This window comes from Nilaparvata lugens, chromosome 5 (genome assembly GCF_014356525.2).
Source record: "Nilaparvata lugens isolate BPH chromosome 5, ASM1435652v1, whole genome shotgun sequence".
NCBI lineage: Eukaryota > Metazoa > Arthropoda > Insecta > Hemiptera > Delphacidae > Nilaparvata > Nilaparvata lugens.
This window is the reverse complement of record NC_052508.1, coordinates 15,215,434-15,243,134: the sequence shown is the minus strand read 5'-3', so window position 1 is coordinate 15,243,134 and position 27,701 is coordinate 15,215,434. Positions and strand designations below refer to the sequence as shown.

At 34.6% G+C, this 27,701-nt stretch overlaps 1 protein-coding gene across 1 annotated transcript; it reads right to left on the bottom strand.

Moving 5' to 3' along the window:
- Positions 1-2,574: 2,574 nt before the first annotated feature.
- LOC111060500 (enoyl-CoA hydratase, mitochondrial) lies at positions 2,575-21,769 on the bottom strand. The gene is made up of 8 exons (XM_039427728.1): positions 21,371-21,769; positions 13,497-13,697; positions 12,476-12,600; positions 10,602-10,806; positions 7,556-7,675; positions 5,402-5,469; positions 3,106-3,192; positions 2,575-2,739 (listed from the first exon to the last, which is right to left on the bottom strand). The coding sequence occupies exons 1-7, from the start codon at positions 21,471-21,473 to the stop codon at positions 3,127-3,129; spliced, it is 888 nt and encodes a 295-aa protein (XP_039283662.1). The 5' UTR covers positions 21,474-21,769; the 3' UTR covers positions 2,575-2,739; positions 3,106-3,126.
- Positions 21,770-27,701: the final 5,932 nt, after the last annotated feature.

Here is a 27,701-nt window from a genome sequence, read left to right as displayed (position 1 = left end):
CCGGTGTTAAATGGTGTCATCTGAACCAATGAACGAATCGGGCAACAATGCATTGCATTGACTTCATTTATTTGCTGTTTAATTTACTGAACGTGCATCCGGGCCTAAGAATAATATCATTTTGTAGAACTGAGTTGTTGTGAATATATTGATTAATACATCAGCCCACAAAAAAGAAAAATCTGGTGTGGCGCACTCACACAACTTTCCTTGCCGTTATGAAAATTGATCACCTGACGCTAGTGTTCACGCGCATCTCAAGTCTACTTATGAACAAAGATCTGATCCAGCTGGTGACAGGACAATAATGCTGGAGACATACGAGGTCTGCTATTTCTTTATAGTGAATAATTTAATAGAATCAACAGTTGCCAACAGTTTGCAATTGAATAATCACATTTTCTCAAATATCAAGCTTATTTTCAATTTTAGGTAAAAATGTTACTGGACATTAATTGAAGATATTTTCATGTTCAATCTTTTCCACTCGAAACTTTTTGGTTTAAATTATATCTGAGACCTGATAATTGGAAATCTAAAATCAAACTTTGCATAGATAGGGCGGAGCTCCTGAAATTTTTACAGATATGCGACTTGTGGCAGTTGATATAGCTTATTGAACCATCCATATCAGAATCAGTCATTCCATCAGAATATCTGAAAATAATCATCACAATACAATCGTATTATGGAACTCACATAATCACTCTTGAACTTTCCTCAGTAAATTTACTCCTCATTCTTCAATGTCTATGATAGATGATGAAGGTTGGAAAAATTACCCTCATATGAAAGTGGGACAGTCATCTCCGTTGAAACATTTTTTGTCAATAATTTCAAATTCATGTAATTTATGATGTGCATAATAAAGTTAGAATCAAAATTTTAGTGTCATAAATTGATGGGATAGAGTCGCATTCTTAGAAATTATAATATTTTCCCTACAGTTACCTTGAAAAGTGACCATTCCTGCACTGATTACAGAACGCAAAGAATCACTTTTCCGCTCTAGTGCGCAAAGTATTACTTTGTGTACTCTTAATACTTTGCGTATTATCTTGCAGCCATCCCAATCAGCTGTTGACATTGTTGGCGTGTATTTTGTCTATCTATATTTTTTCTGATTTAATCAAAATTATTCAAATTTATTGGATTATCAAGTTTAAAATAAATTAAGATTGTTATTAATAACAAAATTATACAAACATTTGATGGATTTCAGCCATCATTTTACCCATAATCAACTACTTATCATATTCAATGGTAACTGTAGGAAAAATTTAATGTGAAATACGTGCGCAAAGTTCCTCTGCTGCACTCAAGAAACCATTCCGCCCTCGCCTACGGCTCGTGCGTAAACGTTTCTTTCGGTGCAGCAAACTGTCACTTTGCGCACTAGTTGCACAAATAACTATTTCCTACAGTTACGTTGAAAAGTGGCCATTGCTGCACTGATTACAGAACGCAAAGAATCACTTTTCCGCTCTAGTGCGGGAAAAATTTTTCTGCACTCCAGATTTGCAACATGGCAACGCAAAATACTTAGTAGGTTATATGGAGCAACAGTGCAGCAAAATCAAAATGAAGTTGGTAACAGTGACTGGGCTGCTATAGTGAGCAGAGGTGCAACGAAGCACAACGAGCTAATTATTAATTATATATTATAACCAAGGACAACGAGGAATTTAGGATTTTAGGATTAGGGTTTTTTATCAATAATAAAATTACACAGAAAAACATTTGATGCATTTCAGGCAATTTTACCCATAATTACCCACTTTTCATATTCAATGGTAACTGTAGGAAAAACTTGATGTGAAATACGTGCGCAAAGTTCCTCTGCTGCACTCAACAAACCATTCCGCCCTCGCCTACGGCTCGTGCGTAAACGTTTCTTTCGGTGCAGCGAACTGTCACTTTGCGCACTAGTTGCACAAATAACTATTTCAATTTATTTACTAGTTCTAACGACATATTTCAATATTCTACTCTTGCGATGTGATAATCCAAACTAAAATAGCCACATGTTTTTTGTGTAGTTGAGAAGTTGAAATTGTGGTAATTATTCATATCGAATGAAAAAGACAAAGAAATTGTCAAAAAACCACTGATTTATTGATAATATTAGAAAGACCGGTTTCGGGTATTACACCATTGTCAATCTCTGATAAACTAAAACTAAATACAAGAGGTTTTTTGACAATTTCTTAGTCTTTTTCATTCAAGCCACATGTTTCTCAATATCAAACTATGCTCAACTTTACATGATGATTCAGAAATTGAAAGAATTAAGCTGCGTTTAAACCAAAGTTATTAACAGAATGTTAATCCTTAAAGATTCTATTAGATTGAACGGAACTTGACAAAAACATATGTTCATCATAAGTGTATGATAAGTTAATTATGTTCAATTTAATAGAATCTATAAGGATTGAGTTATTGACATTTTTTTAATAACTTTGGTGTAAACGCAGCTTTAAGCTGTTGATGTTGACAACATCAACGTCTTATTCTTTCAATTATGGAGAAATACCACAACATCTCGTATCATACACTATAACAAATGTTACACAATTTTAATCAAAATATATTATTTATTCATCAAATAAACATTCTAACTATATTCTCAGATCGCATTCATATAACTGATTTTAGACTATTATATACTTCAACCCCAGAACACAAACCTCATTCCTTTCTCAGTCTTAGTTGGCTAGTTTATTATGAACACGTTGGTCCCTGCAAATCATACAAGAAAAAAATATAAATAGTTTTTGAAAAGCGACGAAATACATTAACAGATTCAACTGACCAAAGATAATTTATTAAAAAGCGCAGAATAAATGTAAAAACTAGACAATAAATATTTTGAAATTTTGTTGGATATGACGCCATGCAGAATAAAAAAGTAATATTCATATGACTATCAAAATGAACCTAGAATGCACTCTAAATTTAATAGTGTTTCTGAATTGTCTACTCTTAATAATTCATCTATCTGGCAACTAATTATACTATTTTAAATTTTCATAGGGGCTTACAAAGCTCTATAGGCCTATACGGAGTATTCCTTCATTACGGTGCACAGAAATGAGTACAACTTACCTTTTTAGAAGATTTCTTTATTTAGTTGTTCTTGAAATTCGGCTTTCTCTTCTCAACGAATGCGCCCATACCTTCCTTTTGATCTTCCTGCAAAATTTTAACAATTCCAAAGTTATTTTAAATTTCTAGATTAATGCTAAACTCATAACAATAATAATTGAGTGATAATTTATTACTTCGAAACAATCAAACAGAATTGAAATATTCAAAACTGTTGACAGGAAAGCCCGGGCAACACTTATCATGCAGCTTTCCGATCCGATCACGGATGACAACGGCTTAGAATGAGGCATGTGATCTGCCCACAACCACCCCTCCACCCCACAGAAATATCGGACATGAGAAGGATCGGAAGCTGCCTGACAGGTGTGACCCAGGCTTAATTCATTCAATTTTTCCGTAAGGAAATCGTAATGCATTCAATTAGAATTATTGACAGTAAATATTTTAATTTAATTGGAACAGATTTAAACTGAATAGAAAGTCAATAGAATAAGTTACTAGTCCAAATAAAATCTCATTCGGTCTATGTTTCAATTCGATTTGCTTTTGTCTGTCTGCATGTAACGCGTTGATAGAATTCGATGAGATTTGTCAGGAATATTCCTTTTTCAACTGCGCGTCGATGTATACACAAGGTTTTTTCAAATTTTGCATTTCAAGGATAATATGAAAAGAAAAGGAATTCCTCCATACTCTGATATCACTATATATCATCTACATTGAAGATACGATCAATCGGACTATAGAATTGTTCATAATCAATCAGCTGATAAGTGGATTATTCATTGCATGCATTACACAGATGTCTGGCCGTGTCTATTTCTATAAGGTAGGGTTTCAATATTTTTTATGATGCGTGCCCATCAGTATCAATATTCTCACATTTGAAAAACAAATTGTAATAGGTGATTGAAAATAAAATAAAAAATGATTAAAATAACTGAATAATGCTGAAGAAATTATATTATTGATAAAAAAATTTAAATAGTTGAGAAATATTTTTATTAGATGGAAAGATTTTCACGAAACTGGATAAATCATCATATGGGATACAAATTCAAACGTGAACTGAGTTTATTAGCATAGGTGAGTTTTTGATCTTGGAGAAAACAAATAACAGTTTTTACAAGTAAATTATGATTCAACTGTGAATTGTGATTCAACTGAATCAACTAGAACAGGTGACATCAGATACTTGTGGATGAGAAAACTGCGTGAGGTCTAATGTTCACAGAACTACTAGTTAATGATGACTCAAATAAAAAGATTCAGATATTAAAGAGAAAGAGAAAGGCTCAACTCACACTTACGCGACTCAGGTCAAGAAGAGACTCAACTCTAGTCGAAAGCATGTGTTTTCAAATGGTGACATCGCGGAGACTAGAATCGACTGGTCTGAGTGTCACCTTTGGAAACACACGGTTTCAACTAGAGTCGAGTCTCTTCTCGACCTGAGTCGCGTAAGTGTGAGTTGAGCCTACGAGATGCCAATAGACAAAACTACGTGTTAATGAAGGGATGTTGTCATGAACATCCATGTTAAATAAAACGAGTTGGTCCCGATTGTACAAAAGTCTATTAATTTCTAATCGCTATTGAATGCTACGAGAACCAATCAGAGAAGACTTCTCTACGGAAAAGCCTTCTGTGATTGGTTCTCGTGGCATTTAACCAAGATTAAAATTTATCAGGCTTTTGTGCAACCGGGCCTTCTATTTTTGAAACCTACTTATTTATTAAAATTTTAGACTAAATTCGATTCTCAACTCATTATCAATCTCTAGAAACAATTTCAATATTTTCAATAAAAGCTGTCATAATTGGTTCAATGGAAAGCATAGATGTTATTTATAAGGAATGCTCCTAAAGAACAAGAGTGCAAAAATTGTGAACATGCGATTTTTACAAGAACATAGTGAAAAATTGGTTTATAAATTTTTCAATTGATAATTGGTTTGACAACAATTTCAAGATGTCAATCCTCCCTAGTTCAATAAGAAAGTTACATAAAACACGAGACATATTTTTAAGATGGGAGATTTATTAGAAATTATTGCAGTTGACGAAATGCTGGAATATAATAGCCTAATAATAAGTAATTCGAATATTTAATGGAAATGATATAAATAGAACTAAGGATTTCTGCTACTGCAAATATTGACCGAATATCTCATATGTACCCCTTTATTGGAATCGAATTAATTATTATTAGAAATATTTAAAATGACTATGACTTATTGACGACAATTAAGATTTCTTACAAATTTCTAATCGATTTTAGACTGTTACTTACAGTAGCAAAAGTGGCATAAAATATTTTCTTCTCGTAACGAAGTCCTTCAGTCAATGTTGTCTCAAACGCTGAAAATTGAAAATAAATTATTAAACGTCTGTTTAAACAATGAAATGAAAACAACTCGATTAAAAAATTAATTGTAGTAATTCAGCTTATGATCGAATGGAGTTTAGACCTTTCAATGTAAAGGAAATCAATTTAGAACTATAGTGTGATCACATTTTGATCATACAATAGAATTCACTAACAGCTATACCACAAGCTCGATTTATCGTGTTATCCCAAATATAGTCAATTCTCCTCCCTTGAACGTACTTGCACAGTCATAAAACTGATTGTAAAAGTGCCTTGGTTTTGAAGAATATATCCCAACTTAACAGAATTCCCTGAATTCCCGAGTTGAACAATAGTATCTCTTGGTCCCCTGAGATACATTATATATTTTACGCTGAAAACGGAAGACAAGACGACATTTCTATAATCAATTTTCATAAATATAAATTTGATAGACTATTCAACACATAACATTGATTGAGTACTATCATAATAATCTATTTCTCTACAGGTCTGCCTTTACAGTCTACCATTTTTCTCAATACTTATATTTTTTGTATATTTTGTTTGTTTTTTTGAATATGAAATATTGTTTTGTGCAATGAATCTCTCGAGACCTAAGTGAGGTCCACGTTATAATGGCATTGCTATCCTTGTCTATCATTCAACAACGCTGATAGCGCTATCTATCTCTTTCTCGCTTTGCTCTGTTGCCAGATTGTCTTTTAACAATGTAGAATATTAATGATTGGTTAACAAAATGTTTAATCTTAATTAAGGAATTATTAAAAAATATAATTTATTATTTTAAACGAGAATGAACAGTTAATATTACATCAATAAACCTGTATCTGCTGCCTTCTATAGAATGCATTGACAAGACAGAGGTTCGGCAACATTTATCTCCTATCTTTCTCCACTGCCATTATAACGTGAACCTCACTATAGCACAACAAATAAAACTTACTCTACCTGGATGCTATAGTATTACAATAAAAGTATCATTACTAGTGAGGTCCACGTTATAATGGCAGTATTTGATAAACATTGGTTTTGCTATATTTGACTATCATTCGACAAATCAGATAGCGCTATCCTTTTCTAGCTCCCCAACGTTGCCAGATCGGTTTTTAACAATGTAGAGAAATAATTAATTAACAAAATATTCAATCTCATTTATGAAAATTTATTATTAACTCATTCAAAAATATCCTATACTATTAAACGAGCAACTTCTGTTTATATGTTTGGATATTTAGATGTTTATATGTTTGTATTTCACCGTATCTCGAAAACTGCTCTAACGATTCTCACGAAATTCAGAACATAGTAGATTTAAAATATAAAGATTCGATTGCACTAGGTCTCATCCCTGGGAAAACTCGCTGAAGGACATTAAAAGGATAATTATTATTCATCCTTGGAAAACAGCTGATAATAATTATTTCGTCGTCTGTTGGTGATGGAAGTGAGTGAGCGAGTTCATGTGTGTGGGACTGTGCCAAAATTATGACTCAGCTGTTGAACTTTTGTAATCATTCAATCAGGTACTTAGTGCCGGTTGCAAAAAGCCAGGTTATTTTCAATCCTGATTAATTCCAGTAGATCCATCAAATGGTCTTCTCTGATTTGGTTCACGTGAAGTTAATCAGGTTTCAAATTTAACCGACTTTCGTGTAACTGGGCCTTTGTGAGGGAAATTTTTGCATTCCTCTGAGAATTAATCTCAATTTACTGTGATTAGATAGAACATTTTAGTATGAATGTTATAAATGTTATTATAATTTCTTCTTCCGTAATAATTTTTTATGCTTTTGTTCTCCAGAGCGAAGCTCGGTCCCCCATATTTTATTATCTTGACGAATATAATATAATTTTAAACAAGTATGGAAAGTTAATGTTGCATCAGATATAGGCTACCGGTATCAGTTATCCTCTATAGAAGACAGTCGAAAGTCAGAGAATCAGCAATGCTGTTCTGCTATCTTTCTCCACTTTCATTATAACTTGGACCTCACTATATACTTTTTATCCCTAGTTAATATTTTGATTCTACAATATTCAAAGTATTAATTAGATTGATGATGAGATGTATACCTGTGTTTACGGATTCCTTGCATAGGGCAACAATTAGTGGTGAATGCGATGAAATTTTCTCTGCAGTTTTGATCGCTTCATCAACCAGCTTATCGGCGGGGAACACTTTACTGACCAGTCCTGCAAAAATTAATTTAAAAAAATTTAATCAAATGTGAACATGTTGTATTTTTTAATATTGCGCACTACATAGGAGGGTCAAAAAACCAGCTTCAGTAGGAATAATTTTACAGAATAGTGTGAATAAGGCGGGATGCACACCGGAGAAACGCGTTTCGTGAAAAACGTTTCAGGAAACGTGAAACGAAAGTTGCTCGCAATCGACTGATTAGATTAAGCTGGGAACGTTTCTTTTGTATGCATGCGCGAGTGAAACGGATTGCATGAAACAAGTTTCATGAAAGAGGGCTTCACGAAATGCGTTTCTCCGGTGTGCATCCCGCCTAAGTTGATTAGTTTATACAAAATTAAATTAATCAATAGTAAATGAAAGTTTTAATATGACAACTTGAGCAACCTCACCTCAACACCGCCGAATTTAGTCACTCTTGTGACCTAAGTTTATTTTTGTATTATTCAACAATAAATCAAAGTATGACTATATATTTAGTGTTTATTACGTTTACGACAGGAATGCCTGATAGAAGTTATGTGAATATTAGTGTTCGTAATGGATAATTTATCAGAAATATTAGTTATACTGAATTCTTGTTAACTAATTAAATGAATCAGTTTTTGAAAAAACTTATTAGGACTATCAACTTTGTAAAGATCTTCAGGAGAACTAGATTTGAGTAGAAGATTCATCTTTTTACTAGTGGAAAAATATGAAGCTAATGTATTCTGAAGAAAACATATACAATTTGTAGCTAACCAGACAGTAGAAACAGCAGTTGATTGTTAGTTAAAAAGTTATTCGAATGGAGACTGGATTTATAAAAAGAAGTAATCGAGGATTATTTCATCAACAATAATACAAAAATTCATATTAATCGCTTTCCTCCGAAGACTTTTGACAACAGGAAGAACAATTAGAAGGAGTGCTACTATCAAAACATGATTATTTTTTCCCGTATTAATTTCCCTCTAGCTGTTTCCCTGTTGTTAATATTTGCATAATCAGAAGTCTAAAGCCGTTTTCATAGTTCCAGTTTAAACGAAATCTCAGTTTAAACTGTATAAAAAAAACCTATAAATTAAGTTTCATTTCTTACAATTTGATTCATTTTGAGATTAAGCCATAAGCTGATTCAATTTAGTTCAAGATTTCACTGTGCAAACGGCCCTTAACGGTATAGACCAGTGATGGGCAAATTACGGCCCGCGACGTTGTTTTGATCACCCCTAAAAAACGAATAAAAAGGGGAAAACAACAGGACTTGAAACAGATTATCTGTTACCTAAAATGTACAAGTTTGGAAATACATTTAACAGACTGGGAATATTGCCTATTGTTTCAGTATGAATAACAGCCTTCTTTTGCTTCACATAGATTTACGAGCATTTCATAGCTTGTCTTGTTTGGAATGAGTCTTCCAAAGACTGCTAATATGAATGAGTTTTTATCTTATTTTACTTGTCTATGAAAATCAATTGGTTTATCATGCATGTTTTTTTTTGTTATAATACTATTTTGTGGCCGCCAGCATATATTTTATTTCATCCCGCCCTCTCCTTGAAACGTTTGCCCATCACTGGTATAGATGGTCAAGTCACAACAAAAATCACGGGCCTCTCAAGGCGGCTGCAATTTCAAGCTTTTCCTCGTGATTGAATTATCTGTAGTTGATAGTAGTTCATTTGGATTTTCGTTTGATGATTACTAAGTACACATTAGCATTTGAACGAATGTAATGTACCATATTATTTAGAATTAAGTTTGTTTTTCGGTAATTCTTTTTTTAATATTGAATATTTCCTATTTTAGTTATAATAATGTGAAATATTTCTAGTTTTGAAGCATCAAAATTTGAATATTTACTTTGAGAAAATGCTTCAGGACTGAAAATTTTGTGAATTGAAGAACTACAAGACTTAACCTATTTCGGACTATGTGTTATCTAAAATTGGGAGAGGAATAGCACAAGGTTTCCTTATTTTTCCTGTCCCTATCACTTTGATGATGTACTTACTGGGCCATATGAATAAAACCAGAGCAAATGCTCATGAGCAAGAGCAAGGAGCATAAGGTTTTGCTCATGAGCAAAAGGTAGAAGCAAAAGCATTTGCTCATTTTTATATGAATAAGCTTTACCTTATACTCTTACCTTATGCTCCTGAACTCTGGAGCAAATGCTCACGTATTTTAGAGATTTTTCATCAGCTGATTCGCTTTTGTAGCCTTAGTTTGTTTTTATAGCTCACGGAAGCGCTAAATATGCAAATAGGGTGCACCGCTTGTATTTGCGTCGTCTGCTCTGTTTTCTATTTATGAATAGAGTTTTAGGATAGTTGAGTTTAGAATTTTGAAATAATAGCGTGAAAAAATGTCATCTCTATAATAATCTTCAGCATATTCTTATAATATCAATAGCCTTCTTATAATCGTCTACTCTTTCATCTTCTTAAATACCTATTTCCTATTTTGTGATGGCTATCTTTTGTATTTATTCTTTTGTAGGGATAATGGTGATATGTATCAGGGTTGAATCTAAAAAGAGTTTTATAGTTCTCAACTATTGGTTGTGATCGTATCTGGTATAGTTTCCTCTTCCTCAAACGAATTAGTTGAGCCATTTTACTATGAGCAAAAGGTGATAAACTGCTCTAGACTAGACTCACCTTCAAAAGTTGAGCAAATGCTCTAGTTTATTCATACAATTTTGAGAAAAAGCTTTTACTTTTGAGCAAATGCTCAAACTATTTTTTTGATGAACATGAGCAAAAGGTTTTGCTCACTTTTATTCATAGAAAATGAAGCAAATGCTCCATATTTTAGAAGTATAAGCAAATGCTCAACTTTATTCATATGGCCCATTGTATGAATGAATAAAGAATATTATTTCTTTCCATCTAACAAAGGTGATCTGATCGTAGTTGGTCTCACCCATAGATTCGGCTTCTTGTGCATTGATTGGCGATCCAGTGAGACACATTTCCATGGCCTTCGACTTGCCACAGCTCTTGGCAATGCGCTGAGTGCCCCCGGCACCCGGGATTGTCCCGATGTTGATTTCCGGCTGGCCGAATTTCGCCTTGTCGCCCGCGTAGATTATGTCACACAGCATTGCCAGTTCGTTGCCTCCTCCCAACTGAATAGAAACAATAAGATTAAATACAAATAATCACTTGCACTCTTATACCGTATTCAAATTCAAATTTATTTTCTCAAAAAACATACACAATTATAATAATAATATAATATTATCACATCTAAAAATAATACAAGAAAAATACTATTAAAATATATAAAAATACTTTTATATATAAAAAATAATATATAATATATTATATATATAATATATAATATATAATATTATATATTATAATTATAATATTATAATATATAATATATTTTATATATATTAAAATATATAAAAAATATGTTCAAGGATTAGTAGCCTACAAGGTAAAACCTGTGCGTAGACCTAAGTTGCAGAATATATTCAATATAAACTAAGAACTTACAACCAAATAAGAAACAATGATTAGTGGAATTTACAAACAAAATATAATTTTTTAGATCAGTAAATGATAAATTAGATAAAAGTTAGTAACACAAAATAATAAATTATTCTATGATCAAAAAAATAAAACATAAAACAAGAAACAGTAGGTGCCTAGAAGATTTTTTCTTCAGTTTTATTTGGTATTATCTATTCCTCAATCTCGCAGTTTAGTGTTTTGCTCCGGCTCATATTGGCAACAAAATGAGTAGGAACAAGATTTATCAGCCTCTGTGTGATAAGTAAGTGAATTGTCTTCTACATACATTCAAATCCATCCTGTCTTGATGGAATGTTACTCTAGTAGGACGTATAATTTTATTGCCGACGAAAAAATTATTATTCAATTATTATACTAGTAGTTCTGTGAACAGTAGACCTCACGCAGTATTCTCATCCACAAGTACATGATTGAAACTATAGACCTTATGGAAATACAGCAATAGACTGGCTACTCCACACATCTGTGTAATCACTTGTCAGATGATTTATGATAATTCTATAGTCTGATTTTTACTCTAATAGAGGCTCCTTTTTCCTTTTATATTATCCTTGAAATGCAAAATTTCCAAAAACCTTGCATATAGCCTACGTCGACGCGCAATTTAAAAAGGAACATACCTGTCAAATTTCATGAAAATCTATTACCGCACTTCGCCGTAAATGCGCAACATAAATAATAGTATATTTCGCACCTAGGGTCGAAAATGTACGTTTTCCGGCTCGAGATCGCGGTTTTCAAGTTCGAGACGAAGTCGAGAACTTGAAGCGTTCGAGAGCCGGAAAAACATTTTTGCCCGTGTTGCGAACGCTATTTTTCGCCACACCAAAAAAAAAACTTCCCAATATATAAGAAATTGGGAAATAAATAAAATTCAAACAGCGTATTTTGATAGTTTGAATCTTGGTTATGACAACTTTTATTGCTTCAATTTCGCCCACATTACTTTTGAAATTGTAAAGTGTAAATAAAAGGCATTTATCTATCTATCTATCTACTGTATATTTTGTAATGTATTGGTATTTTTTGCTACCGACGTGGTTAAGTGGTAGAGTAGACATTAATGAGCAAACTTCGCCACGTCAACAAATAAAAAATTCATTCTATTCTATAAATGCGTACGTGTTTTAATGCCTGCGAAATTCTCTCAGGTGGCGTCTTAAGAAATATAAATAGAATTGAAAACAATTTTAAAAAATTGAATTAAGTTTTTCTACAGACTATACACTTGAAAATATTTACTAATGCACTTACAGCAAAACCATTGACAGCGGCAATGATAGGTTTCCTGCATCCTCTTATCTTTTCGAAATCTTTTAAAAGACCTTTCTTCACGTTACTTGAGAATGTCTGGCTCTGCATTTCTTTGATGTCAGCACCTGAAAACCAAAACAAGTAACCGGTTGCATTGGACTCAAAATTCAATTTTAAAAAAGATTTGACCATTTTTCAGAGCTACTACTCAGAATAATATGCTTTTTAGACTATTTTTTCAGAACTGATACTCAGAATAATATGCTTTTTAGACAATTTTTCAGAACTACTACTCAGAATATGCTTTTTACACAATTTTTTCAGAACTAGTACTACTCAGAATATGCTTCACACTTCAGAACTGCTCAATACACTCGTGAATAATTTGTCAATTAGAAAAAGCATTCAAAAAATATTCAATTTTATTTATTTACAAAAAGAAAACAAACAATTTACTCATACTGTCATACACATACATACATGTGCAAAAATAAAAATAAAATGTACATAATACAGTTACACATACATGCATATACATGAAGAAGAAAAACTGAACTAATTATAATATTTCTAGGCATCACCAGCAAAAAGATAACTCTCTGCCCGCTGGTGAGAGCTGCTTAAAAAACACTTTAAATAACTGGACATTGAAACGAAAAGGCTTTATAACAAAAGTAGAGGCACTGCAAAATAAACTGCTTAGCCTCCCTCTCTACTCTTTGGGTGGACAAGTTTCGTCCACCTATTTGACATTGTGACACAACATACCATCTTGAATAAGAGTAATTAGTATGTATGGACATGAGTGTTTTCAATTTTTCTATGACGATATAATTATATCCAGCGCAAGGTGGATCTCACAATTCAATTGAATTGAATACTCAGAATATGCATTTTAGAACATACTGGATGGCCTTAAAGTTTTAATTCAATTTATGACAAGGTCATAAATCACCTTGGTAATCTTGGGATTGTCAAACGCTTTTACTATGATTTTTTGTAGAAAAAAATAAAAATTCACCTGCAGCAAACGCCTTTTCACTTCCTGTGATGACGAGAGCTCCAACGGAGTCATCGTTATCGAAATGTTCGACTGCTTGACTCAGTTCCGACACGAGTTTGTCGCACAGGGCATTCAACGCTTTCGGGCGGTTGAGGGTGATCAGGCCCACGTTGCACTTCTCGCCTTTCTTCTCGGTCAATATGAACTCAAATGACGGAGCTGGAAAATAACAATTTGTTAGATTGTACAACTGTAAATGTAGCTTCCTTATTTATGCTACAAGCTTCCTTATTTATGTTTTTTGAATTTTCTATTCTTGATTTAAAATACTCTTTCTTTGCTAATTTTATCAGTTTATCATGCATTGTTTTAGCTCTATTGTATTCCAACTTGATTTCATTTTGATTGTTTGTTGTATTTCTGCTTCTCCAATACAGCTCTTTCAAGTTGTCTTTTGAGTTTTTTATTTCATTTGTATTCCACTTGACCTGAGACTTGTCTTTAATGTAAAAGTTAGTTTTAGGAAAACAATTGTTAAAAACATGTAGAAAAGTTTTATAAAAGTCTTCAAAGAGATATTCAACATTCATGCAGTCATTGTTCATAGGCCAGGTCTGGAGCCCCATCTTGCGCTGGAATAATTCAAGATTTTAAGGGTTTAATTTCCTTCTTTCAACTCTTTCTTCACGTCGTTATCCAATTCCATCATTATGTTAAATACAAGTATACTGTGGTCTGATAATAGTGGTGGTAATGTATTTGTTTTGTATTATATGCTTGAAGATCTGTGATGAAATAGTCAAGTTGACTCCTTTCTCTAGTAGTGTATTTAGAAGCTATATGTAATCCATAAGAATCTAATACATCACATAAATATTCGCTTTCGATATAGTTATCCACATTTAAATCACCACATAGAACAATTGGGAATCCGTAACTCTCCCTCATCAGAGTCTCTCCAAGAACTCCAAATATGTATTTGCATTTGGTGGTCTGTAGACATTTAAAATCAGAAAAGTTTTTTCTTGCAATTCACTATGGCACCGCATACCTCTATTACTCCATCAGCTGATATATCTTGGATTTTATTTATTGGGTGTATCTTAAAAGTAGAATGTTTGCTTACACCAAAAATCGCTACTCCACCGCCAATTCTATCCTCTCTAATATATTCCGTTATTTTTGTAAATCCACTTATTTTCAAATATTTACTTTTATGCTTATTCAGCCAGGTTTCAGCAAGGCACACTATTTGGGGTGACTGCTCACACAGAAGTTATTCTAGTACGTCAATTTTATTAAATAATGATCTGATATTTAAAAATATTAGTTTTAATGTACAGTTTTTACTTCTGTCTATTTTAGTATTGCTCCTTGAAACTTTCTGAATAAAAACGCTTCAAAGTTATGAATTTTGGCCATTTATTAACTATGATGATAAATAAATCCTTCGAGACTGGCACATTTCCAAAGCAGATTAAGATATAAAAAGTAGTACCAATTCCTAAGAACAGTGAAACAAAAAATGTCAGAAACTACAGACCTGTTGCAGTTCAAAGTGTATTTTCAAAAAAATTTTGAAATCATATTTCTCAAAAGACTTTCTATTTTTATTGAAAGTTAAAACATCTTTACTTCTCAACAGTTTGGATTCAGAAAGGGTCGGTCAACAGCAGATGCAATATTCGAATGTTGATCAACATATATGAGAATTGAATGCAAAGGGAGAATCAATGTGCATATTCTACGATATGACTAAAGCCTTTGACCTTATCCCACACAGTCAAGTCAAGATGGCAGTGGATGAGATAGTGAACTCGACTTGTGGTCTGTGTAATAAAGTTATTAAATCAAATTCAGAAGCTATATTTTGTGATTTGTTTTGTGACCAGTGGTTCCATTCAAGTGTGCTAAAGTCTCAAAAGAAAATTATGAGAATATTCAAGCGCTTGGTGATGTGGTCAAGTGGCATTGCTGTGTCTGCGAAGATAGGTTATCAACATTGAAAACCCATAGTATTGACGACATTTTATCCTTATTAGGAAGGTGAGTGAAATGGATGTTAAATTGGAAGCCGTGAACTCATTTAATAGTGAATTGTTTTCAAAAATGGATGGTTTACTTGATATGAAATTCAGGGAATACCTTGACGTAAACATTGGCAAACTAAAATATGTTTGTCAAGCTGATTGTTTGAATTCAAAATTACGCGCAAGCCAACACAGGTCGACCAACACCAACAGTCTAACAAAACAGTCAACACAAGACAACAGTCAACGTTTTCGTAAAAAGTCGATAGTCGAGGTCGAACCTGTCGACAACGAACTGTCATCGACGGGTACTAGTCGAGTTGACTCAGTCGACAGTGAGCTACAAAAACAGTCGAACTCTGAAGATGGCGGGAGTGTTTCGAATTTGAACTTTCCAAAGACCTTAAAGAGATATAGACCCACAATGCCTATGCCTTCCCAATGATAGCTCTTACTTGAAATTGAAGGCCGCCATTGAGGTATTTTAGCACGAGTATTATATCTATATATATTGTAATACAATAGATCACAAAGGCATTGGTGGCATTGGTATGTAATAATCTTATGGGTTGCCCCCTCAATGGCGGATTTCAATTCCAAGTACGACACTAGCGCTGTATGTGAGTCTATGCATCTTTAAAGTCTTTGGAACTTTCAGCATGGTTTTGAAACAAAGACAGAACTACACAACACCTGGTCTAGTATTGTAAAAAAATCGAAAAAAACACCAGTAAGAGATCATGCCAAAAATAATAATTCTACTGCTTTGAATAACAATCATGGTAATAAATGCACATCATACAGTGGGGAGGCTTCTGCTAATGATGTTGTGAGCGGGCGATCTGTGAAGACTTTCTTGAGGACGGTGGAAGAGAGAAAGTCATTATTTGTTTCTCGTCTCCATCCAGGAGTTTGTGAGGTGGACTGGTATCTTATCTAAAGCTTCGGTATTGACAAATCAGACTTTGAATGTGTGAAGCTGAATCCAGGTATGACTCATACTCTTCTTTCAAAATTGTTATGCTGAACGTTATCATGCATGTGTTTTGAACTCTGATTTCTGGAATGATGGTGTACTGGTGAAGAACTTTGTCCCTGATAGAAGAAGTAATGATAGTAAATATCCTAAAGCAACAAGGCCTTTTTTAGGCAAGCCGAACGGTCGACTTAAATGCATGTGATTTAGATAGCATGAACAACCGGAGTAGGCCTCTTAAAATGGGATACAAATTCTTTTCTACAACATTCAGTGCTTGAGCAACAAGATTATGAGATTGAAGCGATAGACAATTTTGATGAGAATATATATTTTGTGCTTCTGTGAACACTGGCAGAGGAGTGAGAACCTGCAACAAATACGAATAAAAAGGTTTTGAACTTGTGGCTGAATTTTACGAAAGAGCACCGTAATGGTTGTGGCAATCTTTGTTAATGACAAAGTAAAAGCTAGCTTTATAGATGTTGGAAGTTTTGCGTAGGGTAAGCATGAGTTTGCATGCATTGCATTGCTACATGAACAGGTTTTCATTATTGTGGTATATCGACCTCCTAATAGTGAATTGGACAGTTTCTTCCAGGTGCTTGAGGCTTTGCTTGACCGCCTTGAATCCCTGCACCCAGCTTTGCATGTGTGTGGGTGGAGATTTCAACATAATGTACTTGTTGATGATAACAAAACTAAGATCTTTGTTAACCTGTTGAAGTCCCGAAATTTGTATTTGACAGTTGATCAACCTACAAGACTGGGAGCTGCCTAGATATGTTGCAACAAGTATGAGGCTGAATGTTGATGTTTGGTCTGATGTCATGCACTATTCACTCAGTGATCATGAGGCCATAAGATGTAGAGTGGTCCCCCCCTCCACTGGTGGGCTCCTGCAAGGTGGACAGTTACCACTTGAACAGTCTGTGACCAGGGTAATTTCGAGGAGTGCTCTTGAGAGGTTTTGCTGCGCTATTGTTCATGTGAACTGGATCTTCCTGCTCCATCATCGCGATGCCCGGCTTGTGTTCTCGGCTTTCTTCAACAATCTCCTGTTTGAATTTAACAAAGCATTTCCCACTAAGGACTCTGAAACACACTGTGAAGAGTCATTCATCACCCTGGATTAGCCATGACTTGCTAAATCTGAGGGACCTGGTTTTAATAGCTTATGAAAGATTTCGGCAAGATGGTTCTGGTGACTCAAAGGCAGCTTACTTGAGACTGAGAGATGATTACCGTCATGAGGTTGCAAGGGCACGGCTTGCATACAATGCTGGCATTATCGGTGGGGCACCAAACAAGTGTTTGGCAGCATGGAAGGTGATTCGGAGTGAAACAAGATCATCTGCTCCTGCACGTGTTCCACTATCATCGGAGGAGCTGAACAATCACTGGGTGGACTCCATCCAGCAGATTCGAGAGCAGATTGCGGCATCACCAGAGGCATCAAAAACACCAATGGAGCTGCTGGAAGACATCAGGCGACCACCAGCGGCAGCCTTCGCTTGGCGTGGAGTGACCTGTGAGGACATCCTCAGGATCTCAAGCAGAATGAAGACCTCAACCAGCAAGGACTTTTACTTTATGTCTAGTGGCTTCTTGAAAAGTATAATTGAGCTCATAATTGTCCCACTCACATATTGTATTAACATATGTCTGTCTCAATCTATATTTCCAGACCAGCTTAAATTGGCAAAGGTAATACCTGTGTTCAAGAAGGGTGATAGGGGTGACCCCAATAATTATAGGCCCATTTCAATTTTGCCTATTTTGTCCAAAATATTTGAAATGGTGATAGCTGAGCAACTCTATGAATTTTGTGAGTTGAATAATCTGTTTGCAGGTACACAGTTGGCTTCAGAGTGGGGAAGTCGACAGTGGAGGCTGTTGAACATATTGTTCTCAAGGTCCATGCAAGTTTTGAGAAGGGAGGCCTTGCTGGGCTCACACTGTGTGACCTTAGCAAGGCATTTGACACCCTGGACCATGCTACTCTTTTGGCCAAGCTCGCTTCCTATGGAATTGGTGACAGCCCTCGGATGCTTCTCCGTTCCTACCTGGAAGGACGTGAGCAAATAGTGCTGGCGAATGGTGTGAGGTCTCAAGTCAGATCAGTGAGCTGTGGGGTCCCCCAGGGCTCTGTACTGGGGCCTCTCCTGTTTCTCATCATGATTAATGATGTTGCCCTTTTCAGGGACAGGACTGTGGTGTGTTATGCTGATGGCACCTCAATGCTGGATATCAGTGGTGAAATGAATGACCTGGGCAGAAAGATGTGTGCTTCTGAGAGGTCTGTTGCAGACTGGTTTCGGGCAAATCTCTTCCTCCTCAATAGTGAGAAGACCAGAGAATTGTGTTTGGCCTCAGGAATGGAGTACATTATGATTTCCCTCCAGTGAAGCTCCTTGGCTTCACTCTGGACCGTAAGCTTTCCTGGGGCGGGCTAATTCAGGTAGTCTGTGGCAGGTTGAGCAGGGTGCTGTTTTTGCTCAGGAGTCTGAGAAGATGTGTACCAGAGGCCCATCTCCGCATGTGTTACTTTGCCTTCTTTCAGAGTGTGATGGCTATGGCATCACCTTGTGGGGTGGTGCCTCTGAGGTAAAAGATGTACTGCTGGTGCAGAAGAAGGCCATCCGGATCCTTTGTGGAGCAGAATTTTTAGCACATTGTAAGCCTCTTTTTGTGAGTGAAAAGATTCTCACTGTATTAAATTTTTACATTTACAGGTCAGTTATAAAGGCATTCCATAGTGTCCGTACTTTGCCTACCAGGGGTGATGTGCATGATCATGGCACCAGAGGCAGGCTGAGGCTGGACCTGCCATATTGTAGATTGGGGAGGACCCAGAGCAGCCTCATCTACCAGCCAGCTGAAATTTTGAACAAGCTGCCAGTTTCAGCCAGGACTCTGCCAGAGACAGTCTTGAAGAGGAGACTGAGGGCTTTCCTTCAGGAGAACCCCTTCTATTCTATGAGGGAGTTCTATGATTGTGATCCTCAGACTGTAAGTAGATACTTCTTGCATTAGTCTTGCTGCCTCTTCTGCTTGCTGCTTTTTGTGTTTGATGTGTTTTTTTTTGTTCTTGACCTGTCTTATGACAGTTTTTTATGTTCTTGACTTGTTCACTTGTGGCCATACTTATGACCATGCCATGAACAGAAACTCATTATTATTATTATTATCACAAGAAATTGATAAGGAAGCTGCTGACTCTGGGCATTGGGGATATGGCATTGAAATGGATTGCATCTTTCAAACAGAAGACAGACAGTTTGTGTGAGGCATACTGGTGTGGATGGCTTGACCAAGCACTATTATTCCAAAATTCTGGAAGTTTCAAATACAGGAGTCCCTCAAGGTTCGAATCTGAGGCCGATTCTTTTTCTTCTCTATGTGAAAGATTTGCCTGAATCGATTACGGAGGGAGGAATATGGATGTTTGCTGATGATGTAAGCCTCCTTATACAGAGTCAAAATCATGAACAGCTAAGAAACAGAACGCAAAGAGGTTTGCAACAAATGCAGGAATGGTGCACCAATAACAGTTGATACTAAACAGAGGCAAAACAAATGTAATCAAGTTCTACAATCGGAAAAAACCTGACCACTCACCACTGCTTAAACTGGACGGCTATAGTATTGCAGTAAATGAATCCACAAAATATCTTGGGATCACTTTGAGTAGTAACCTTCGATGGAATCAGCACATTGAAAATGTGTCTGTAAAATTGACATCAATATGTTACTTGATTCGTAGACTCTTACCTATTGTAGAAAATGATATTTTCATGAAGGTATACTACGGATGTTTTAGTAGCATAATGAGTTATGGTATAACAATGTGGGGTGGAAGCACATTGACAAAAAGATTTTTTCTGTTACAAAAGCGTATTGTACGTACAATTTGTGGAGCACCATACTTAGCGCATTGTAAGCCACTTTTTCGTCAATTAAATATTTTGACTCTGCCATCAACATTCATCTTGGAGTCGGCCATGATGGTGAAGAGGAAGCCAGAATTGTTTATTAGAAATGAGGCAGTCCATCCATACAACACTCGACAAGCAGGATTGATTCATGTGGAGCAGGTGACATCTACTTTAGCCAGAAATGGGCCCAAATTCCTCAGCTCCGCCATATTCAATAGGGTTCCAGCGAACATTAGAACCATAGAGAGGGAGGACAGGTTCAAGAGGGCACTGAAGACCTACCTGCTAGCCAGACCTTATTACTCTGTAGAGGAGTTTCTGCAGAGCGACGACCACGACGCAGTAGCGTTTCCAGTGGGATAACAACAAGTATCAAGTAAGCAAGTAACGTAGTAGAAAAGGATGGCTAGAAGATGAGTTGAAGAGACTATTGTATAAATTTTGTTTGTAAATAAATTTATAGTAAACTAACAGGTAACTAGTGCTCCGCAAGGGTCTAATTAAAAACTTGACCTACTGAAATCCTGAAGAATTTAAAATAGGCCAATAATCATCCTCGGTGGATTAAGATCTATAGGTATGCAAAATTTCAAGTTAAACAGTTCAGTAGTTCAGACGTCATTGTAAATTTCCTAATCCGTACATGTATAAGCCAATTCTTTCTTATTATATTATAGATAAGTCATTTATTAATTATTGTATGTGAATATAGTAATAATGAATTATATAGTTATATTGAATTAGTCATCTATCAATTGAATTGGTCTGAAGAAAAAAAAAACAAAAAAGATGAAGAAAGATTTCAGCTGCCTTTGGTAAGGTTAACTTATCACGCAACTCAACTCGGAACCCGCAATATATTGAACAGTTTTGGAAGACGGTAAAATTTTAAGAAAAACTATTATGTAGCTCAATTATTTTGATAAAGAAGTATTGTAAAATACTTACCGGCACATGAACTGAATCTGGACGATAAAATAGTTTGAGCAAACAACTTGTTGGTAAAGCCCAATTTTGAACAGTTTACAACAATTTTTGAAACAGGAAACATTTTTAAAATTCTGAAAAATTAATTTTTAATGAAGTTATTCTATCAAAGCTCTACAAATATTGCAGCAAATTATAATCTAAACAAGGTTAAGGTTCACTGTCACTAACGTAACCTTCAATCTTATCAGAGCAGACATGACAAAACATCTTTTCATTTTGGAAAATCTCGGAAAAAATAAAAACGACTGTTCTTATTAAAAAAGCTTGAAAATTAAATTTTCTGTGATAAAAATATGTTTTAGAACAGCTATATGAATTGGAACAAAGTAGTTTGCCATGTATTGAGACCGGGAAATTTGAAATAGTTTGGCTTTCTCCACTGGCTTTAGGATTTCCATGAATCAGTGTTTCAAATTGAGTTCAATCTTGGATTTGATTTTTAGTAAATTTTGAAGATGAAAAGCATAAATTACTGTACATGAACTGTATTAGAATTGATTATCAATTTCATCTTTATAAAAGATTAATAACTCTATATTCACATTTATTGGGATGTTCCTTATAGTCACTTGTTACTAAGCTGCGTTTACACCAAGTTTTTAGCAAAATGTTAATAGCTCAATCCTTATAGATTCTATAGATTGAACATAAATTATCATACACATGATGAACATGTTTTTGTCAAGTTCCATTTAATCTAATAGAATCTATAAGGATTAGGTTATTAACATTTTGTTAATAACTTTGGTGTAAGCGCATCTTTAGGCTGTTGGAACGGCTCATTTGAAATTGAATTAAAATTTATTTCTGTCTTGTTAACAAGCTGTTCACTCAATTTCATTTCATTTCTATCTAAGTAGTGGTATGAATTCATATGAAGAGACACACATACATAGAATAATAGAAGATTAAATTTTATGTAGCACAGTTTGTACGATCTTCAATTTTCGTTTCACAGTCCAGGCTGCGTTTCAACTACTGTCCACCACTCGTAACTTGGCCTCTGGAAGGAATGCAGTCGATCTATAGTGAGGTCCACCTTATAATGACAGTATATGATCAACTTTGGTTTTGCTATCCTTGTCTATCATTCGACAAAGCCGGTGGTACTATCCTTTTCTAGGTCCACAACGATGCCAATTATGTTTTGGACAGTGTAGAAATATGATTAATTAATGCAGAGAATCGGCATCGCTATTCTTCTATCTTTATCCACTGTCATTATAACGTGGATCTCACTATAGTTTTAGGCGCGACATATGGCACTAGAGAGCAGGTAGCGAGTACACAACGCTGTGGTCTATTTGCCTTCACCAAATGTAATTGAGCAATTTCCATCCCACCAAATTGTAATTTAACCAGCGATCTATAAGTAAAATTACATCCTAACGTTTTTAGTCGTTACATAAAATGATAGAGTTTAAGATTCAAGTTCAACTTTCAACTCAGAATTCAACTTTTTGATGAAATAAAAAAATCATTGTTTTTTTCAGAATATTACTTCGCTTAGACTTATTATATGATGTTTTTTTTTTTTTTTTTTTTTTTTTTTTTAAGATTACGTCCTAAAGACTCAGTCATGGAGTATAAGACAAGTCATGTTATTACATAATAATTCTAATACTAAGTAGTTCAACCTAGTTTAGGTTTGAAAGGAATTCTTGTACACTATAAAAAGCTTTATCAACTAAATATTTTTTCATTTGTTTTTTGAAAATCTTCAAATCATCATTACTTTTCAAGATATGAGGTAGCTTGTTATAAAATTTCCTACAATATAATCTGGTTTTTGTTCAAATAACCTACTATTGTGACCCATTATATGATAATCTGCTCTGTTTCGCGTATTATACTCATGAACATCTGATTCTGGATCACACCACTCTTTTTCACATGCATTACAACTTCATATACATACAAAGATGGCACAGTTAATAGACCAAGCTTTTTAACAGGTTGGCTGCCGTAATGTTAAAATGAAAACCACCCCCCTGGCCGCAAGAGATAAACAATGCACATTACTCCAAAATATAGGAATATTCTTATATTGCACCAAAACCTTCATAAAACCTCGAATTTTCGAAAAAAATGGTGAGGATCACCGGCTATCCTCATGGCCTACAGATAACGTACTCATTCCCATAGGTAATCTGTATGCATGTATTATTCATTTATCAGTGTAAAGATAGTAATAATATAGATAGGATGTTGATTTTCCAAAACTAACCTCAAACTCCATTAATAGCCCTAAAATAACTCACTGATTGATATCACTTATGCCTACATAGTTAGATTAGAATTTGATGAATATTACTACTTTTTTGAACAAAATTGATATTATTTCATTGATAAATTATATAAAAACAAATTTGAAGTGTTCTGAACTATCAACTTCAAAAATCACAGTAATCTTTCTTTGTAAACAACCGAGTGACCAGCTGAAACTGAGAACATACTTCAATAGTCTGTGGAGATAGTTCTACATGTCACCTAGAGATGGCGTTTGAATCAGTGAGAAGGCAATTCTATTATCTACATGCCACATAATATGAACGGGACATGCTGAGCAGCCTGACCGATAAAGAAAGCATTGAAAAAAACGCAGCCTGAGGATCAAGCGTGGATCCTCACGGCCTATGGGTGATACTTGGCTGAGGAGCGCCTGCGTATCTCACGGCAGCCAACCTGTTAAATAAAGGCCTACAAGAGTCTAACCTATTCACTTTCTCTATACATCTGAGTGCCTTCTTTTGAATCTTAAACACTCTGTCCATATTTTGTTGAGATGAATTACCCCATACTAAAATAGCATACCTAATATGAGATAGTATAAGTCCATGGTAAGCAGTTAACAGTAGTTTTTTATCATTCAGCCTAGCAAGCTGCCGCAGGACAAATACCCCAGATGATATCTTATTACATATCCTCTCAATGTAAGGATGCCATGTTAATTTCCTGTCCAATAAAATTCCAAGAATGCTACTTTCTCTTCTTGGTCTAATTCATTTTCCTCTACAAACACATTTATTTCTCTATCCTCTACTGAATTATATTTACTTTTGAATTGTAGGAATTGACATTTCTTACTATTTATTGTTAATTGCCTTTGCTTCAAGAATTGGACAATTGACTGTACTCCAGTAAAAGCATTTATTTCTAGACTATCTAATAAATAATTGTTAAAGATAAGCGATGTGTCATCAGCAAACAACAGAGCTCTGTGATCTTTTAACTCTTTTGGTAATTGGTTCACATACAACAGAAACAGTAAGGGACCCAGAATTGAGCCTTGAGGTACTCCAGCCTGGACCTCCAGTTTTTGAGATTTAATTTTTACTATTTCATTCCCATCCACCTTGGTAAGCTCAACACACTGGTTTCTACCTATGAGATATGATTCAAACCATTTTAGTTCTATACCATTCACACCTACAGTTTTTAGTATTTCCAATAATATTCTATGGTTCACACAATCAAAAGCTTTGGATAAATCAAGAAATATTGCGGCTGCCTTCTCACCTGAATCTATTATATCTATTAGTCTTTCAACAAGGGATACTATTGCAGTCTTAGTAGATTTCCCTTTCTGGAACCCATGCTGTTCATCACATATGAAATTAATTTCTTCCAGGTGCATCAATAACCTATTTAAAACTACTCTTTCAAAAATTTTACTTATTACATTTAGAATACTAATGGGTCTATAATTTTCAACTCTTTCAGAATCACCGCTCTTGAAAATTGGCAAAATTTTTCCTTGTTTCAGATCATCAGGGAAAATACCCTGCTCTAGTGAAGTATTAAGGAGATGCAATAAAGGGTCCAGTAATTCATTTTCACATTCTTTTAAAATTTTGCTTGAGACCCCATCCAAACCTACTGTTTTTTTGTTATTCAAATTTTTTATTATTCTTGACAACTCATCTCTTGATAATGGATGAAATTTAAATACCTTTTCAATTGGCTCAGCATTTAATGTAGTTGTATTATAAGTATTAGTGTTCAGTGACTTTTGGAGATTATATGCAACCTGTTGATAATATTTATTGAAAAAGTTACAAATGTCTATACTATCATCCATATAATTTCCATGTTCATCGATTATCCTAGGGACATTAGTAACTGTATCCTTTTGAGCTGCTCTCCTATTTCTATTATTACCTCCCAAACAGCAGAGTTAAAATTGGTACTAGTTGTTAATATTTCAGCTGTTTTCTTACACTTAGCTTCCTCACTTCTTTTGCATAGTTTTTCTTTAGACATTGTATTTGACCTCACTCGGAACATCCCTCACTAATTTAAATTCCTCATAAGCTTCCCTAACAATATTCCTTTGAGTAAGGATATCTTCAGTTATCCATTCATCTACTTTGTTTAATTTACTTTTTACTTGACTTTTTTTATCGGACAGCATACACTAATGTGAAATCTTAGAGTATCAATGAATTGCTTATATTTGTAATTTAGGTTACAACTGTTATAAACACTACTCCAATTTTCTTGAAGCAGTTTCTGCTTCAAACAATTTATATTTCCTAGCTCATATTGCTGAATTTCTTTCACAAAAGTTTTTTTCTGCTTGGATTCTGGCCCTGCAACTTAACATCTAAAATTTGATAGTTATGATCTGATAGATCTGAGCTACCTAACCTGACATTACAACCTTCTATATTTGTGAGGATATTATCAATAATTGTCTGTGAAGTTCGAGTTACTCTTGTATATTCGTGGACCTTAATTTCTAAATTATTCATATTAATAATATCTCTAATATCCTCTGTCATTTTATCCTGCCTGGCAAAATCGGTATTGAAATCTCCTACTACTATAACATTTGTGAAACGAGCGGTTGTAATTTCCAAAAGTGTATGGAGCAGCTCACAAAATTTTTGCCAGTCTCCATTTGGTGACCTATAGATACCTAACACTGCTACCTCAAATCGATCATCAATTTTTAACCTTAGTCCCGTCACCTCTAAATCCATCTCAACAGAAAATCTCTTAACAAAATCCAGTTCATAAGTTTGGGTATGTTTAGCATTGCTAGTGAATATACATACACCACCACTTCTATGAGCTATTCTACAAAATTCTGATCTCAGTGAATAGCCTGGAATCCTAACTTGATTTATTTCCTTTATTTTAAGCCATGCTCTGTGAAAATAACAATGTCAGGATCCTCCTGTTTAAGAAATACTTCTAATCTGTCAATTTTGTTGCGAAGATACTGAATATTTTGATGATAAATACTAAAAACCTTACCATCTTGTGCTACTCTATCTCTAGCATTTGTAGCTATTTCCCTTTCCCTGTTTTGAGCCAATTTACTAAAAAATCGTTATTTGTTTTTTTGACTGTTTTTAAACCAGAGGATTGCAAACGGCTTTCAATCAGCTCTGCCAATCTATTACAAAAGATTACTTTGCCAGATCGATTTAGATGCAACCCATGATTAGTGAAGTTATGTCTTTTCAGCCTTTCATTTAGAAAACAAATCCCCAGTTGTTTAGAATTCTTATTTTTTAGGCTGTTGATTGTATTATGGATTGATTTGTTTGTCGAATTGATTGCTTCATTTAATTCTGGCCTATCAAACCTATTAGGAATAGTACTTATTATTAAGTTTGTTTTTTTGCTGAGTGGCACAATTTCCTTGATTTTTTCTGTTACTTGAGGAAGATGATTCAAGTTAGGTTCATTTATATTATTTGAGCCACCCAGTACAATTAGATAGTCATTTTCATCAAAGTCTTTAGTTTGTTCCCTAGCTGACTCTACAACTGCATTAATTGATGCACTTGGCTTGAAAAACATTGGACATCAATTTATTTTTTAATCTTTTATCAAGGAGATCACTGCAATCACGTCCATGACTGGACGTCAGTAGCAGAACTCTCCCTTTCCTATCTTTATTTCCCTCAGCTATATTTTTGGTTGCTGTCTTCAAAACCTCACTGTACGTTTTATTTCGACCATTTTCAGAGCATTTCCCATCATTTAGTTAGATTCTATTTTTTTGCATTTGGACGGAGGTTCTATCATACATTTAGTATTATCAAATTTAGATTTTAGTTTCTTTATTTCCTCCGACATTAGACTACATTGATTTTTTAGATTTAGTATTTCTTTTTTATGGTCTTCATCTTGTAATTTTATAATCAGTTCCAAAGATTTAATTTCTTCTACCATCCCTAACCTTTCTTCCTCAGACGTTTTTAAAGTTACTTCTAATTGGTTTTTTAAATTAGTGTGGCTACTTTGTAGTTGAGCAACTTTTTCGGCTAAAGTA